The sequence below is a fragment of the Molothrus ater genome, chromosome 6 (genome assembly GCF_012460135.2).
Source record: "Molothrus ater isolate BHLD 08-10-18 breed brown headed cowbird chromosome 6, BPBGC_Mater_1.1, whole genome shotgun sequence".
NCBI lineage: Eukaryota > Metazoa > Chordata > Aves > Passeriformes > Icteridae > Molothrus > Molothrus ater.
Genome location: NC_050483.2, coordinates 5,701,935 through 5,720,478, shown reverse-complemented (window position 1 = coordinate 5,720,478; position 18,544 = coordinate 5,701,935). Strand labels below are relative to the sequence as shown.

Genomic DNA, 18,544 nt, shown 5'->3' with positions numbered 1-18,544 from the left:
CCAGAATATGAGAATATTTCTACCACACCCAGTTCCAGTTCCCCTTCATCCTTATTGAGAATCCTTTAAATCCCAAAGCTCTGCCTCATTAAAGCACCATTCCATTTACACAGAGGACAGCTAATGTGATCAACCAACACCAGTCTAGCATGGCTGGCAGATTTGTTAATTCCCAAATAACCTGGAAGCAGCCCCACGCAGTCAGCCTCACATATTGACACTAACAGTGAAAAAGTGAACACACCTCACTGCCCTTCCTATATTTATGTAACACAAATTGATGTCACAACCTGTAGCTCAAACATCTCCCCTCATGAATTATTCCCCTCCATTAACTCCACATATTTCATCCCAAGCCACACAAGTCAGCAGAAGCAGCCTCACTGAGGCTTTCTTGAATGATAGCACTTCACAGTCTCTCTGTCACTGCTGACTCACTGCATGATTTAATATATGGAATTTACAACGGTTTTCTTTAGTGGTCAGATGGAGAAACAGCAAATGGCACAACCTACATGATGTTATTCTCACATATTAAAGCTTCACATTCCCATGCTTTAGAACCCTGGGTATCTCTTGAAGCAGGGATAAAATAATTTCTCCACAGGTTTTTAATTATTTCAGACCACAATCCTACCAATTCTTCAACACTGTTCAAAAGGTTGGGTAAAAAGGTATCCTGATTTAGAGTCTTGCATTCTAAAGGCAATTTCAGTGTCATATTTCTAGATGAAAATACCCTCTCCCTAATCTCTTTCCTAGTACTGACAAAGGCTACTGTAAATAATAGACTTTAAAAAAGAAAAAAAAAACAAAGAAAAACCACTTTGCTGCTTTGGGTCTTTTGTGATGTTTCTACTCCATGTGCCCAGCTGGCTTCAGTAATTAATTTCCTAATACATAAAAACATAGCAAAAATATACCAGAGTGATAAAAACCTACTGCTAGGTCTCAAGAGAGCACCTAGCACTACACCCAAATATTTATGGGTAAATAAAGCTGAGCTTCTATTACCCAAACTGCTGCCTCATCTCAGTCCCAAATGATTTCTTTAGAACTAAGTGTCAGCACAGCTGTGAAACCCCATGGAATTCACTGTTCTGGTGCTTACACCAGTTCCTATGGCTCACTAAAATTCTTTTTTTAGGTTCTTACCATGCCTTTCTGTATTTGCCCTAAGAATCGGGTTCCTCACCATTAACACCCACTGGAGATCTGTTGGAAAGCAATTATTTAGTTAAACCAACAAAACCTTTGGATGGGCATTAAGAGGTAATATGAGGCTTTATTTTAGATATCACTAGTACCATCATAATTTGAAACATTTTAAATTTAAGCCATTTACCAGGGCAACTGTGTTCTGTTTTTTCTTTGAAATCTAGAACTAACTTTGTTCTAAAAACTAAAAACTCCAATAATAATCAGGCTGTGCTGTCACTATTTAGACGTGGACCAAATGAAGGCAGGTCAAATTTTCCTATCTCCTCCCTGATAAATCCGTTATTGTCCTGAAGGATGGAAGAGACCTTCAGGATCACCACACCACCGAGGCACCTCTTGTACACACAGCAGAATTTATTTTAAAAAGCCAACCAACCAAAAAACCCAAACCCAACCAACCAAAAAGAGTAACTTTTGAGGGACGTTCTGGTGACCAAAAAAGCATGACAGACTTTTGAGGGACGTTCTGGTGACCAAAAAACAGTGACAGAGTTTTGAGGGACATTCTGGTGACCAAAAAGGAGTGACAGACTTTTGAGAGACGTTCTGGTGACCCAAACCGCGTGTTGGATCTTTTCCCCTGAATGAAGAGACAGATTTGAGGGGGTTTGGTTTTATTTATTTATTTATTTATTTATTTATTTATTTATTTAGAACAAAGAACAGCTTTGGTAAGAACCGATTTTGGGGTTGGGGTGACATGAGAAAGAGAGGCTGAGGGACCTGGGGGAAGCACAGGGTATCCCGGGATAGCACAGGTGACACCTGGGACAGCAGAGGGTATCCCGGGACAGCAGAGGGCATTCCCAGGACAGCAGAGGGCACTCCTGGATAGCACAGGGCATTCCCAGGAGGGCACAGAGCATTCCCAGGACAGCAGAGGTGACACCTGGGACAGCAGAGGGCATTCCCAGGACAGCAGAGGGCACTCCTGGATAGCACAGTGCATTCCCAGGAGGGCACAGAGCATTCCCAGGACAGCAGAGGGCATTGCGGGAATAGCACAGGGCATTCCCGGGATAGCACAGAGCATTCCCAGGACAACAGAGGTCATTGCCGGGATAGCACGGGGTATCCTGGAATAGCACAGGGCATTGCCAGGACAGCAGAAGGCACTCCCGGGACAGCAGAGAGCATTGCCGGGACAGCAGAGGGCACTCCTGGATAGCACAGGGCACTCCCGGGATAGCACGGGGCGTTCCCGAGATAACACGGGGCACTCCCGGGATAGCACGGGGCATTCCCAGGATAGCATAGAGAACCCCGGGATAGCACAGGTGACACCCGGGACAGCACGGGGCATTCCCGAGACAGCACATGCAACTCCCGAGCCCCGGCACGGCCCCGGCCCCGCTCAGTGCCGGTCTCCCTCAGCCCCGCCGCCGCCGCCGCTCTGCAGCCCGGCGGAGCCTGCAGCGGGCCGCGGCCCTCCGCTCACCGGCCGTGCCGGGGGCGTTCGCTCAGCACCGGCCCCGGGAAACACCGGGAAATAAACACCGGGAAATAAACACCGGGAAATAAACACCGGGAAACAAACAAACACCGGGAATCACGGGGCCCCTCAGGCCGGGGCCGCCCCTCCGCGCCGCCAGGTGTCGCTGTGGCCGCCCGCCCGCCGGAAGCGCCGCTCCGGCCGCCCCGGGCTCTGTGGCGAGGCGCCGTTGATGGCCGCCACCCGCCGGGCAGCGCGGAGGGACGGAGCCAACGGCCGGAGCGGGACAGGGCCCACACGGCGGGACACACAGCGGGCAGGTACCGGCACGGCGGGCAGGGAGCGGGGCGGCCCGGAGAGAGCAGAAGGGCCGGCCCTTCCTTTCCCTGGACGTTGCCAGGCCGGCGTGGGGCGGCCTCGTCCTTCGCCTGCCGCCCCTCAGGGAGCTCGGGTGTGCGGGGAGCGCTGGGTTACATCGCACACACAAACCCCGGGGGTTGGGGTTTCCAGCGCTTTCCTCTTTCCGCCAAGGAGAACTCACAGCAAAAGCAGCCGTGTGCTCCTCCCAGGCGGAGGAGGAACGCTGCAGCTTCCACCAGGAATTGCTGTGGATTAATGGATGAGTTCCCCGTGGTCCATCAGCAGTGCTGTCCTTTGAACAAAGCGAGGTGACAGACTTGTTGTGCTTTTGTGCAGTTTAATATCACATAGCGAATATCACATAGCATAGTACAGATACCACACATTGTAATAATTATTTGGTTTCGGGTTTTTTTCCTTAGAAGACAAATTGAGTTTCTCAATAAGAACATCTTCCAAGAGTCCTGACTTAAAATCCACGTTGAAAATTCAGACTATCACTTGTATATTGGCATGGTGTGTTTCAGTCACACGCACACGAACCCCATCTTCCACAGCAGGAATCAGTCTAAAATGCACATTAGCACTTGAAGCAGGCTGGATGTAACAAACTTCTTTGAGTAAAGTTACTTGGTATTGCCTGAATTGCTCTTCAAATGTTAACTCGGCTGCAGTGAACTCTGGTCATTAACAGCTCCAGTTACCTTGGCTTGAAACACAAACTTTGTGCAACTGATAATTAAAGATTGTCATTAGAGCTGGTTCACTAAGATGGTGAAGTTTGATAGGTGGTCTTATAAAAAGATTAAAAAATCATTCACACACCAGCTGCTGTGAAAAATTTGACTCTCTCCCAGACACAACCAGTACACTGCTTTTCCAGTTTTCTGGGTTTTGCCTTTGCAGAACAGGGTGTAGGTGAACATAAGCATCCCAATTAAACTACACCCATTGTAATTAAGGTTCTTGGAGGATTTGAGAGCAAGTGATTCCTTTCTTTTGGTAGAAGTTTGGGTTTTACATTGTGGTGGAAAATAGTGCAAGATGGGCTCAGGCTCTGGTGTGTTAGGGCCAGCACCTGGCTAGCAACAAGCAGGATGTGACACCTAAATTATTGTTACTTTTAACCCAATAACCAATCACCCGTGCCCACAGTGTGGACTTTTTTATCCAATTACACAAAACCACCCAAACCCATGGAAAAGAAGGTGAAGGAGAAGGACCAGCCTCCACCTTATAACCTCCATCTTGCTTTATTTATATTACTATATTCTGAAACCTTAAACTCTACATTTTCAACCCTGTGATATTACACACTTCTATTCAAACTCCACACCCACAATCCCAGTTCTGTCATTCCATTTTGGAAGCCTTCTCCACAGCCTGAGGTCAAATGCAGTGTTCTCCAGGGGGTCAGTGTCTGCCAGCACAGAAAGTCTGAAATTCTCAGCAACCAGGGTTCCAACATCAGTCTGTAGTGGCTCACTTGGCATTTGGTAATTTAATTTGGTGTTAGTGTCTAACTGTGAAATAACTGCTCAACAGAGGGCTGCACACAAAAGCCACGTGACCCCAGAAATGCACACATCTGGAACTGCCAGTCTTGGTGCATAGCCCAGCCTGGCTCTTGGAAAGGCTCAGGTTGATCCAGGGTGTTTACCTGCACCTGATGCATGTGGGAAGAACATACAGGAAAGTGCTGCTGGATGGGAATTGCTGACTGACACCAGCCAGCCCACCTTCTGCAGCTTTTTTCACCCCTTGAAAACTGCTTAGATGAATTGTGTAGCCATCAGCAGTCCCTTTCTGGGGGCAGCTGCGTCTTGGCTAGCAGGGATTGTCCCAAGAGTGGGGGTCCCCAGGGAAACCAATGACCAGATCTGTGTGAACAATTCATCCACATTGCTCCCAGATTGCTTTTGAGACAGTCATGCCACTAAACATTTTGAATAGGTACTTACTTTAGCCAAAAAAAAAGCCTCTGAAAGGAATATAAAATGCATGGTTTAGTTCCAGAATAAATTTTAGTTTTATCTGGACTGGAAGGCTATATTTTCTTTACCTGTTTTTAAATTACTTAAATCCAGTATGTCAGGCTTGTGGAGAAAAGTTTGCACTGCAAATCTGATTGATTTTAATGCTTTCTCTAGGGTGATCTTCACAGAAACCTAAAGGCTTCAAAGATTTCTTTTGGGCAAAATAAATGAGTTGTTCTGATAAAGCAAGATGGATCCTTGTTCAGTTGGAGTTCAGCTCCAGGCTACCAGCGAGTGCCACAAGATCTATTACACCCGTCACACTGGCTTGAAAACCAAACAAGATATCTCTTCATCTGACCTCCTGCTGCTGCAGCTGAGGACTGGGATAACCCTGTCAGACAACAACACAATCTGCTTCCACCACGCCAAAATTTACATTGAGAGGTTTGAAGACTTGCAAAAATCCTGCTGTGATCCCTTTAACATCCACAGGAAACTGTCAAAGAAAAACTTGCGAGCGATTGACTTGGACGACGCAGCTTTCCTGAGCGCCAAGTTTGGAAGGCAGTTTGTTCCTGGTTGGAAGCTTTGTCCCAAGTGTATGCAGATCATCAATGGAAGGGTGGATGTGGAACCTGAGGAGCGACAGAGGAGAAGGCTGGATCCAGATGTATGTATATGGATCAGTTTTCCCATCCCCTCTGAGCTCTGCAAGCTATTACACTTCATAGAACTACCACATAAACTGAATTTTTCTCACCTAGAAATAAGAAAGGATGTAGTCTTTTAGATGCACAGGGGTTTACTGTATTAAACCTTTGTTTGGAGAACCTTAAAATCTTCTTCTCTAATTAAATAATACAGCCTCTAAGTTTTGAAAAATTTTGTCTACTTATAAATTCATATGAATGCCAGACTGCTGCTGATATTTAAGCTGTTATTCAAGCCTTGCAAACAACAAACTCCCGTGCTTGAAACTGAGCACTGCAAAAGGTGCTTCTAAAGGTGTCTCTTCAGTTAAAAAGGAAAAGAAGGCATTTTCTGCTGCAGCTCGTTATGAAATGAGCCTGCATCGAGGTGCATTAAGTGTACTGCTGTTGTGGTGTCTGGGCTGTGAAGGCCGTGGCATTTGGTCAGGGACACTGATGAACGGGTGCTGAGCTGGGAATGTGGCTGGTGCCTTGCTGGCTGCAGTGTTCAGGCTGTGCACAGGGAATCTGCACCCTGAGCAAAGAGGAGTTGCACCCTAGGAGCTGTTCCTTCCCCTGCTGTATTTTTCAATTATGTGTCAGTGCGATGAGGAGGATGATTTGAAAGCGTTGATTAAAACTGCCACTACAAAGCTTGTGTTGCTGGGGTCAGAGACAGGTATAGTTCTCCAGCATAAAGATTTTAAGTTGTTCCTCCTGGGAAATCATAGAATCATAGGTCAAGAATTCATCTAAGTTATTACAATATCCTTGACTAGATATTTTCTTAAGCTTTGTATTTCTAATGAAGTGACATTTTCTCTTCCTTTAGGGGCGTACAGCTAAGGCTTTAAAGTCTCTCCAGTTTGCTAACCCAGGACGACAGACTGAATTCACTCCAGAGACCAGTAAAAGGGAAAAAAGAAGGCAAACAAAAATCTCAGTGTTTAATTCAGACAGGTAATTTGTTAGCTCTGTTTACATGAACTTTCATTTGAAACTAAAATAGCCTCGATGGTCAGCCTGTTACATTAGCTATGTGGATGTTTGTGTGTGTATGGATTGGGTTCTTGGTTTTAGGGATGTTCAAGACCCTCTCATTCCTGAGAGAAATAAAAGAGAAGATAAAACGTTAGCTTACAGTTCATATTTCAGGCAAACACAAAAAGGTGTTTGTGAAGCACAATACTACACAGACCACAGATGTAGCTATTAATACATAAATAAACTAAAATTCTGATAATAAGATAAATTTGAATACAGTAAGATCAAGTAGGCTACACTTAAAATATTGGTCATCATCTTTCTGTAAACTAAGTAGTTACACTGGGTAAACAAAAGCATGCAAGTTAGGACCTTACCTTCCTTTTGAAAAACAAAGTTAATATCCAAATTGGATAATACTGGATAACAAGTTACAACCTTCTAATGTGACTGATTAAAAAAAAATCGAAAAATAGAAAAAAAAATTCCATTTGTCAAAATATACAAGAAATAATCACATTAGTGTGTTGTATCACATTAAGTGTAAATGTACCAGACAGAAACAGACACTAAATGTGCTGCTCACCAACTACACATCCTTCCCTCTCCCTCTGTTTCTCCTGCTTATTTGGGGCACAGAATGGAGATACAATTTTTTGGAGATACAATTAGGGCTGACAAACATTACCAAACACAGTAAGGTATCTTTGAGATTGACAGTGTTAAAGTGAGCACCTGAAGAAAGCAAACTCCCCTCCTGTCCTGGTTTTGCATGGGAAGCATTCACAGAAGTGATGCAAAGCTTTTAGCCACTAGAAGGCTGTACACACCTCTGTGAAAAAACACATGCAAAAGACAAAAGAAAAACTTCTTTCCAGGAAGTTCCTTTTTTCCTTCCGGCCTAAAACAATCTCAGCAACTTAGCATCAAAACAATAAGGGGATTTTAACACGGAAAAAATACCTGTTTGTTTTTGATTGCACAGGCAAGTGATTCCAGCCAAGAGCAAGGTGTATGACAGCCAGGGGCTGCTGCTGTACAGCGGGATGGACCTGTGTGACTGCCTGGACGAGGATTGCCTGGGCTGCTTCTACGCCTGCCCCAAGTGCGGCTCCAACAAGTGCGGCACCGAGTGCCGCTGCGACCGCAAGTGGCTCTACGAGCAGATCGAGATCGAGGGAGGGGAGATCATCAGGAACAAGCACGTGGGCTAGGGGCCATCCTGGCCATTGCTCCATCCTGAGGGGATGGGCCATGCTCTGGGTAAACACAGCACATGCAGGGTTTGGTTGACTGTCATCTGTTGGGACTGGTCAGGACCCACGGGATGAATGCGCCCACTTTCACAGTCGTTTTCAGTGTGGTTATGGACATAACCATACTGCTGTGTTTGCACTGCAGTCAGGCTCCTTACTCATGCAGGTAGGATCTCACTGAACAGCTGTATTCAACTACAAGGTGCTGAATTCTAATGTGATCTGTCCTGAGCCACTCGCTATTCTTTCATCCATTGCTCTGTAGAATGTACCATCTTCTGTGTATCCCTCATTTCTCCTTCTCAGAGTCAGGATCTCGTGGGTTTTAATCTGTTTTATGTGAAAATTCTCAATGAATTTACATGCAGTATTAATAGAGCTCTCTTTCTAGTATTAATAGTGAATACTGTATTTTCTATAGAGTATTGAAGCTACATCTGGTAAATCCAATCCTGTTCACTTAAAAAGGAGTCAAAAGCATTTAGGTGTTCAGGTCTCATCCCAGTTACTGGGATTTGAGGTCAAGTTATCCTTATGAATTCATAAGGATATGAATTCATATTAAAATATTGAAATTAACCTGTCAAGGCACTGTATTAAAGTATTACTTCTTACTTTGTTGATTTCTGTAGAACAAAATTAAAACAATTTTGCTCTGTTACCAGTCTGTAATTGGACTGAACCAGTACTTCAACAGCCCTCTCCCTGTTTTTCTGTCTTTTTACTGATTTTTAAAGTTTATAGGCAGTTGAAATGAGTTTGAGTGTCTCTTTCCAAACCAAGATTATCTAGACTGTTACCAAAAGAACCCAGATGAATGGAAAGGATCTTCAGTTGATACATTATCTGTCCTCGTAATATTAAACTTTTACACTATAAGAAGGTTTATTGAAAAGATTTTGTAAATTAAGTCTTAGTAACATTTTTATTCTTTGTATTTTTGTTGTGTTTTGTATAAATTTCCTATCCTTTGGTGATTTGGTTTGCTGGGTTGCATTTTTTCAATAATACTGTTAAGTTCTTGCAGACTTACTTGGTAAAGTTGTAAAACCTCACAATGTGCTCAGCAGCTCTTTTTCTGTTCTGGTAAGCGTCCTGAATGTTGCCCTGCCAAAATCCAAAGTTATGCTTTGAGTTATGCTGACAGATGCTGGTCCTGCTGGAGTATAAGCACTGAGATGCTACATTTTTATTAAATCTGTTCTAAAAATAAATCAGACTCTTTTTTTTTTTTATGTCAGAGCATTGGCAGCTGTTGCAGTGGATGTCTCTCATTGTTTCATCTCTTAAGCAATCTTTTCAGTCAGGTGAAAATATAAACAGGTAACTTCCAGGAGAGTGAGAGGGGAAAAGTGGTTGGGTTGTGTCATTGACATACTTTTATTATTTTTTTTAATTAGACCAGAGTTGGCAGTACCCACTGTTAATAAACTTAACAGGCTTCCATGTGGGTGATGAGTGTAACCCCTTCAGGTCCACAGCCAGATTTTGGATTCACTACTTAACTAACAACTACTTAAGGTGCCTAGAGCATCTCATGATTAGAACTGCATTTCTGCACCTCCATGAAGTCTGTGCAAAGTTAGTACATTCAACCTCTCATTTTACAGTTGCACTAGCAGGTGATTGCTTTCCCAAATAAAACACTCATTTCCTAACAATGCAAATAATGACTACTGTCCCTGAGGACACTTAGGGTTTGGGCTTTTTTCTGGTAAAAAAAAATGGTATTTTGGTGTTGGCTGTTGCCATGTCCTCCTAACATATTTATGACATTTCCATTTAGCTGCATTTCCTAACATGCCTAGGCTGTAGTGTGTCCTTAAGTTCATTAGCATGTTTTTATACAGTTCCACATGCCTCACAACCATTTTCCTCTTAAAAGACATTGTTGCAAGTCAAACTTCGCTAGATTTAACCTGCTTACAGCATGAATTTCTCTTTTTGCTGTTCTTATAAAGACCACACAAACTATTTTGTCATCCTTTAAAGTGAGGGCATGTGTGGGGAAGCAGATGTCCTTCCCTATCTGCCAGAATTACTCACAATTAAGCCTGTTAAACATGACATTATTTTAATAGAGCCAAAGAAAACAACTACTTTCCACAAAATCCAAAATCCAGGTGTACCTCAGTGGCTGTATTAAAGCTTTCCTTTTGCTATTAATTGCAAAAAGTTATGTCTTGGCAAAGTTTACATAGTAAAGGGACAAAAATCAATGATAATAAAAGATTCTGCTTTATGAAGAACGCATATCCCATGAATCAGATTGGGTTTATTGAGCAGAAGCTTCAGAATTGTGTAAGAAACCAAGCCAGTCCTTAACACTCTACTTTCTCACAGAGAGCAAACTTCATGTTTAGAAAATGACCCTGTGAGAATTGCTGCACAAACCTGTGGTCAGACCAGAGACAGGATGTGCCCCTTTGTGAAGCTGAACATTTAAAACCAATGAACTATCCCTTGGGATATTATTTGTGTTAAATACTCAACAGCATAGTGCAGTCAGGTAATTAACTCAGAGAAGCTTTACACTAACTTTTTCAGCATTATGCTACAAAAAGACATTTATCTTTGGGAGGATGTAATAGCCTTATCCTTAGACACAGCATGGATCTGGGTTTTGGTTTATTTAATCAGTTAAATTCATTACTTCAGTAACTAACATAAGACAACTTCTGACTTTTGAGTCTCTTACCATTCAATACATCAGAAAGATCTGGAAGTGGACAGACCTACACAAAAATTGTAAGTTTGTAAATCCACAAGTCAGAATTAAAGCTTCTAAATGAAAAGAAGAAGGTCAAGGTGACAAATTTATACCTATTTGAGATCTGTTTTCATATTCCCTTTAGCCTTTTCTCATAGGCATTACTCATACTAGCCAGAATGGACAACTGCACCAACTCTCACTGAAACCCCATGGTGACAGAGCTCCAGAGAGGTAAAGTGGACATCTGTCCCTTGGTGTGTGACAGAAACAGCTACAGCAGTCAGCATCAAGGCCTTAAGAGTCCTCAGTCTCATGGCAAAACACAAACACACCATTTCCAGCTTTAATTTGTTTTCCCCTAAAATTCCCAATTTTCTTTTGTCGTATTTGTGTCTCAAGAAATGCACTTCCAGCATTTCTCAGCTGATCTCTCAGTGGAATATAGGGTGTGCTGACATATGGTAGCTTGTCCCTCATGATCCAGGTCTTTTTCCCCAGTAACTCCTCAGCAAACATTCTGAAAACTTTGTTCATCTTTATACTGGTTTCTAACCAATAACACACTAATGCAACTTTAAATAAAGGCCCCTTCAGACACTTCTCTCTAAATTATACATTCTCTTAAAGCCAACTAATGGCACAGGAGCAGTTCATTGAAATTAATATATTCAAAGATCATTAATTACAAGTTGCATCTAATATTCACCAAGGTGGAAGCCATAACCAGAACCACTGTTATTAGATTTCAAATCAAATAGACACCAATTAGATCTCAAACCACCAGCTGCCCTCCAACATGTATTAAAAAAACATTGTAGGGAGGTGTGAACCCTTGCCATTAAACTGTCCAGTTGACTGCTGGAAGGAGTTTTGTGCCACTATCCCACTCTGAAATAGGGAATTTCCACGTTTCTAGTCTCTCACACCCAGCAGAGGGCATCAGCCTACTGCAAACCTGCCCACGAGTTCTGTGCTGCACCTGCAAGACATGGGACCCCAGAGCTGGGGGATTCCTCAGAGAGGAATTCATGCAAGCATTCAAAAATCGAGCACAGGATGAGAAAAGTGTCACCCACAGCCACGAGGCTGCAATAAAGCTGACTCAGGTACAGGATTTGCACTTCAGATAAATTGATTTGCTTTTTGGGCTTGCTAAGAGCCTCGCAGCCAATCCCCAAACACCTCGGTGATTGCTAGTTCTTCCAGAGAAGAACAGCACATTTTAATAGATACATTTGAATTTTACTTTCCACTGTGAAAGTTTGGTTTAGCTCTCCTGCCTGAACATTGCCTCAGAAATGCAGTGTTGGGTAGCCAAGGAGGCACTCACAGCAGGGCCCTGCTCTCCTGACAAAATGGAAAACTTTCCACACAAGCAGGGAAAACATTTTCCTAGAGCAGCAGCCAGAAGCAGTCTAGCCTGAGGCTGGGTTAGGGAAAAGACAGGAGAGGGACTTGGCCTGGTTCTCCCACCATAACCAAGTGGTGAGAAAATTGCTTTAATTCTTCTCTCCTTCCCTTCAGCAGCCCTGTGCATGTACTCAGCAGCAGATGAAACCTGGATCACACACTGAGTGACTTGCCTTTCTGAGCTCCAGTCAGGACAGCATTAACAACTTTGGTGCCAAGCTCAGCTCTCCATCTCACCCACAGATGTCAGCATCACCTACTGCAACCTCCTGAGAGAGGCTCCCTGCAGAGCTCCAGCCTGCAGCCTCAAGTCAAAGCAATTCTCTTCTATCATCTTCTGAATTGTTATTCTCCTTGTTATTCTTTCAGTTTTCCTTGCATTTTAACTGATAGCTCTACCTACTTTTAAATTGATTGTTGTAGCTGCTGAATTAGAGCCATGAAGTAGAAAACAGGAACATATTAAAAAGAATATAAGTATATGTATGTATACATCAGCTGTGCAGCCTGGGCAAACTGGTTACCAGCACCATCACAACTTAAATTCTCAAAGAGAAATCACTGGGAATTCAAAGATCCTACTTCATTCACAGCTTTTAAGGCCTCACAAGTCATCTGAGAAACCTTTTAACATAACCACTTGGCTTAAAGGTAGAAAATAAGATTTTAGCAAATGTCAGTAACATAAGTTTTCTTAATTCACCATTTCTTTTTCTAGTTAATCCTGCATTAGAGTACCTTATAATCCAGGTGAGAATGAGTTTTCTTCTCACTTCATCCATTTTCTGTTGCAAGTTTTTTAAGCACACAAAAAAAACCACCTACAAACAACCCCAAACCCCACCCTCAAGCCTCTAAGCTGCTCCTCTCCTTCTGTTTTATAACATGGCAGTGCACTCTCAGCTGTCTTGCTTGTCAGTTTTCAATCAGATGGGCTGGATCTTGACAGCTGGCTTCAATGCTCCTGCAACTTCTCTCTTAACCATCTCTTTTTAGCAGTCATTGTAATTAGAGTGATTATCTTTTGGCTTAGTTTTCATTTGTTATCTTTGTGCTGCTTCCTGGGAGTTTCAGTTCAATCTCTAAAAAAAGAGAAAGAAATCAGAGCTAGTTCTCTGTTAAATACACCTGTGGTGCAGGATGTCAAACCTCCAGCAGGCTCCTTAAATTGTCAGCACTGAGGGAGCCCCAAACCTCAGCTGCCCTGCTCCATGTCTCACCAGTGAGCTCCAAATAACAGTCCTGGGGCTTGGAGTGGAATTGCTTAGAGCAGTGAAGGAAGCCAAGCAAAGAGGTGTGTTCTGCCCAGGTGAAACATGTCAGCATGAAATGCTGGGACTGACAGAGCTGTTTGGACAAAGTCACCTCTCACCCTCACTGGTTTTGTGTGAAACAGGAGGAGAGATTGTGCCCAAGATCTTGTGATCCTAAGGAGCCACCATGGAAAAAAAGCAGCTACAGAGTGTACACCTAAAATAAAATCGCCTTCTGTTGTGGGATTCCCAAAATAAAATGCTGGGTAACCTTTGCAGGATTGTTCCCTAAAGACACACAGAAGCCTGAAGTGCCAAATGCCTGGATCTGAACTTCAGTACTTATGTTTCCCCCAGGATGAGGCTTGGAGATGGGGACAGGGCAGCCAGACAGGCACAAGCAGAAGAGATGACTTTGCTTCTGCTTTCTGTTGGATGTGGTCAGTATAACAAACTGTACTCATGAAAGTTGGTTATATCTCCAGACAAAACCAGAATTTGATTTTTCACAAGAGAAGATTTTATTTCTTCCTATTGGGTTTGAAGGTTGGGTTTGGCTTTTATCAAAAAACCCCAGAAAGGCCAAATTTATCCAGCCTAGCTTCTCTGTTTTATGACTCCCCTGGGTTAATTTTTTGTCTGAGAGCTGCTGACTTCTTGAAGTACAGATTGGGCTGGCTGTGCTTTGGAGCAGATGAGGATGCAGGGCTGCTGTGAGAGGACATCTGTCACAGGAGCTGCTGCAGAACACGTCTGCAATTCCTTCTGTGCTGGGAGGGGCTGCAGCACCCAGCTCTGTGTGCACACTCCATCCCAGCAGGCGCCTCTGGCCCAGCCATGGCTCTCCTTGTCCACCCTCTGAGCACATCCTGCCTCCTTGGCTATTCGATTTTTCTAGAAGTTCTATTTCTGCTGCAGAGTGGCAGAACCCACCTCACCAACATTGTACCTGTAACTTATTTAATTTCTGTCTGCACAGTGCTCCAAATGGTGCAGGGCTGAGCCAGATCTCAGTGATGTGTCTGTGTGCACACATGTGTGCTTGTAGGGCTGGAATGTGCAGTTAACCCAGCCAAACTGGGTGCATTTCCTCTCTCAGAAATACCAGATACAAGTGGCATGGCTCTAAGTTGCCACTGATCTGGATTAGTTTGAATCTGCCCAAGAAGGAAGAAGCAAAACCACTTTTCTGCCTGAGTGTGTGTTCTGTCCCACAGGCTATGAGGAAAGGGCACCTGCACTCCATTGTATTGACCTTAGTAATTATTCAGTAGTCAGACACCACCATGTGCAACAGAGCTTCTGGAGGAGCAGAGCTGGAGCCCTTTCCTCTTCCACATCTCTTCTTTCCACTGACACCAATTATTATTATTATTATTATTATTATTATTATTATTATTATTATTATTATTATTATTATTATTATTATTATTATTATTATATTTCCATAATATTTTTCCCACCCAGCGCTGGTGGCTGGTGCTTCTCACATGTCCAAAATGGCTACAGATATTTCAACTTTTTTTTTTTTTTTTAATTTTTCTCTTTTCTTTGATGGAATTGCAGACAACGTTTACATTTGACTAAAAAAAGCAAATAATGCATGTCAGAGTATGCATGAGGGAACATCAATTTTTTTTTTTCCAGTTACAAATCTATTCCAAATAGGGTAATGAAATTAAAGAATAATTACTAGAAGTGCAAGGCCAAGGTTATGCTCAGAAATGGTTACCCTTTCACTTCAAAGGGCTGTCTGACTAAATAAAACATTCCTGTGGGGCAAGTGACCCTGCATTTCTGCAGGTATCCACAAGCAACGTGTCTGGCACTACAAGCAGAGGGGCTCTTCCAGTATAAACCACCACTTTAGGAAAGGGGACAAAGATAAGAGGCTTTATCACTGATTGATAGTTGTGCAAGTTCACTTCAGGACAGGATATTAATTAATTATACATTAGTAGTTTTGAATAAGCAGAATCTTAACGCCTTTTAAATAGTAACGATGGCAACCTAGTCATACTCCCTCAGCAGTGAGCTTAGTTTGAGCTGCCATTGCTTTGATAAACAACAAGCAGCAAGATAAAGAAGCAAAAAGGTAATTCCAGTGTTCTGAGCAGTTCAGAACTGCTGGAATTCAGGGGCTGCTGTTCCCCAGGGCGGGAGATCAGATAGGGTGGAGGAGCTGCAGAGCAAAACTCTCAGCCCACAGCAGCTGTGGTGCCCTCCTGTTGCCACAGGCAGGTCCAGGGGCCCAAACAAATTGGCACTGGTGATGTGGCTCTGGCTGTTCATCCCTGTTTTGGTCCCCAGACCAAAACTGAGCCAAACCAACACACGTGTGCTGCACCCTGAGGGCCCTTCAGCTGCCTGCAGGAACACATTCCCTGTCCTTCCAAATGGCAAAGGACCTCAGCCTGAAACACTGCCAGAGGGACCTCCCTCCTTCCTGCATCCTCCTATACCCAACTGGTTCAGCTTTTCTATGTTTCCCATTCTGTGCTGCTTTAGTGGGTGGGTCTGGGCTTCACATCGAGGGGATGGTGAGCTCTGTGCACAGAGCAGGGAGACAAAACAATTCCTGCTCCAGCTGGGCACCAAGGACAAATGATCCCAATCTCAGCCCCAGAGCACAAACCCCGTGGGCTGGAGAGAGAAAAACAAGCAGGGTGGGACTGCAGGGGCTAAAGCTGGAATGGGACAATGAACTGCAAGATGCAAATGGAGCAGAACTGATCCAAGGCAGAGAGCCCGGGAGCGCTGGGGCATTTTGGGGCCATTTTGGTTCATCTTGGGTGCAGGCCCTGGCTGGGCTCTGGTGCTGCCCAAGGTGGATCCATGGAGGAGATGCTTTGAATCAATCCCTGCTTGATTCTTTAGCTGTGCCCAGCCTCTGCTCTAGCTCCAAGGCATCACCCCCATGGCAGCGATGGAGCCATGGGGACAGCCCAAGGGGGAACAGGGGGATCCCCTCTCCCATGGAGGGGCTCTCCCTCTGAGAGGCTTTGGCTGCCTCCTGACAGGAGTGTTGAGGTGAGCCAGAAGATCTCAGAAGTGAGAAGTTCCTCTTCCAGAGCTGATTCCCCTTCCTGGGGAGCAGCACAGCCGTGCTGTCCCCCAGCTCATCTATTGGGAATCAGCCATGGCCGCAGTCCAGCTGTGCCAGCTGTGCCAGCTGCGCCACCCACACACAGCACAGAACAAAAAATGACTTTCCTGTGGCACACCACACTTTTATAACAAGCACAAAGTATTGTCACCCCCTCTCTCACTGCCAGCACCCTGGGCAATGGGGCTTTTTCCTTCAGCTGCCTCAGAGAAGGCTAAAGAGGATCTAAAATAGCTGAGAGCTATGGGAGCTGTGGCTATAGAGGTCAGGGTGCTTCAAACTTCATTCAGATGAAGTCATGGACTCCCACCCTTCAGAAATCCAAACCTGCTGGCAATTCCTGCCTTTCTCCAGCAGTCTGTCTGCTGCTGTAGTGCTTCAGCGTCAGAAATGATTAGCAAGGTTTTGCCAATCTCTTTTATTTAAATGCAGGAAATAAAGCAGCAATCCTTTATTATTAGCTGCTTTATTGGACTGGTAATAGTGCCTAAAAAGGGTTGGGACTCCAATTTGCTCCTCTTGGAACCACTGTTTGCTTTGAGAGCACGTGGCCTCATTTCCTGCAAGGCTTTCAGAGGGACAGGGACTGAGGCTTGATCCTGCTTCATTTGTCTTCATCTTTTTCCTGGAGGTGCCTGGCAGGCACTGCAAAGTACCTGTTAACTGCACCATGGGAACAAGCCTCACTTCAGTAAATGTTCCCAACCCCTTGGGTGAAAATGCACTGGTTTTGGCTGTGCCCACTGGCTTTGCCCTGCCAGGCCCCACAAAAAGGGTTTCATGAGGTTGTCCTGGGAGGCAGCTGAGCCCCACTGAGATACACACCCCAGATAACACAGAAGGGTTCAGGCCCCGGTGCTGTTAATCCCCTTGTGATCCCCTAGTGAGAAGCCAGATGGTGAAAATAAACATACAGAGAATTTGGTTTATAACATTTACATTTTAAACAAATATAATAGTATTAATAACAATATGAATGATAATAGTGATGATGATGACAATAATTATAGTAATGATAACATATTTCTGTTAAGTGATAAATTATTTTATTTCTCATGTCATACATCCAAAACATTTATTTTGCCTGCATCCCACAGTACCTGAGGCAGACAAAATTGCTCCTCTGTTTACAAACTGGGTAAATGGGGCAGAACAGCAGACCAGGAAATACTGAGCCCTATGGAGCAAACAGGGAGCGGAAAAGCAGCTGAGGTCAAGCATTTCCCTCATTCCCTGGAGGTATTTCCCTGTCTCAATGACTGGAGGAATAATAAGTGAATAAATACAATGTCTTATTTAGCTGTGCTGTTGTTGGAGCCCTTTGTCTGCAGCGTACTCAGGAAAAACTTTTGGATTGATCTGGAGTGCACAAGCCTATTTTCTATTAAAGTGTATTAATGCCAGGTTCTGTGCAATTAGTGAAAAGTCAATTCCCATTACTAGTTAACATTATCGAGCATCTGCTTTCTTTAATAAAAACCTATGTCCAGCATAAAGACAATAAATCGATAGGCAGCCACTTTCTAAATCTATTCTGTCTCCTCCAAAAATGCAGAGAGTGCTGCTGTTTGGAGTCAGAATGGATTTATAAGAAGAGATCCCCTGCAAGTCTTTTTTTTTTTTTATTTAAAGCTTTGCTTTTTTTCCCAGAGCTGTACACGTGCAATCTGGTGTTAAATTTTACATTCATTCAGCAGCATCTCAGAAATCGGAGAAAATGAGAGAAATTAGAGAGTCTCACATGTTTGAATCAAATATAACTAGTATGATTTCTTTTTCTGTGAGGGTGCTGAGGCCCTGGCACAGAGAACTCGTGGCTGTCCCACCCCTGGAGGTGTCCAAGGCCAGGCTGTGGTGGGATGCTGCCTTTCCAGTGCTCATGGAAAGGGATTCATTGCATCCTACCATGGCAGCAGAGACTTCTGAGTGCCAGGAGCTCGGCTAAAAATCAGATCTGCAAAAGGGCTGCTAGGTGTGTTTTTAAGCTTCTATATATGCAGCCTTCATGTCTGGTTAGCCCTGAAATAAATGAGGAATCTTATTTGAAATTAACAAAAATTAACTAAAACGGGAGGGGGGAAAAAGCCTTGTTTTTCTTTTGGGTGAGAAAAATGAAAGCTAAAGGAGAATTGAGAGGAGGT

The 18,544-nt window shown here is 43.9% G+C and overlaps 1 protein-coding gene across 1 annotated transcript; it reads left to right on the top strand.

The window, feature by feature from the left end:
* The first annotated feature begins 2,866 nt into the window (after positions 1-2,866).
* ARL14EP (ADP ribosylation factor like GTPase 14 effector protein) lies at positions 2,867-9,135 on the top strand. Its single transcript, XM_036384970.1, has 4 exons — positions 2,867-2,973; positions 5,164-5,662; positions 6,514-6,641; positions 7,651-9,135. Exons 2-4 carry the CDS (start codon positions 5,240-5,242, stop codon positions 7,877-7,879), a joined length of 780 nt encoding a protein of 259 aa, XP_036240863.1. The 5' UTR covers positions 2,867-2,973; positions 5,164-5,239; the 3' UTR covers positions 7,880-9,135.
* Positions 9,136-18,544: the final 9,409 nt, after the last annotated feature.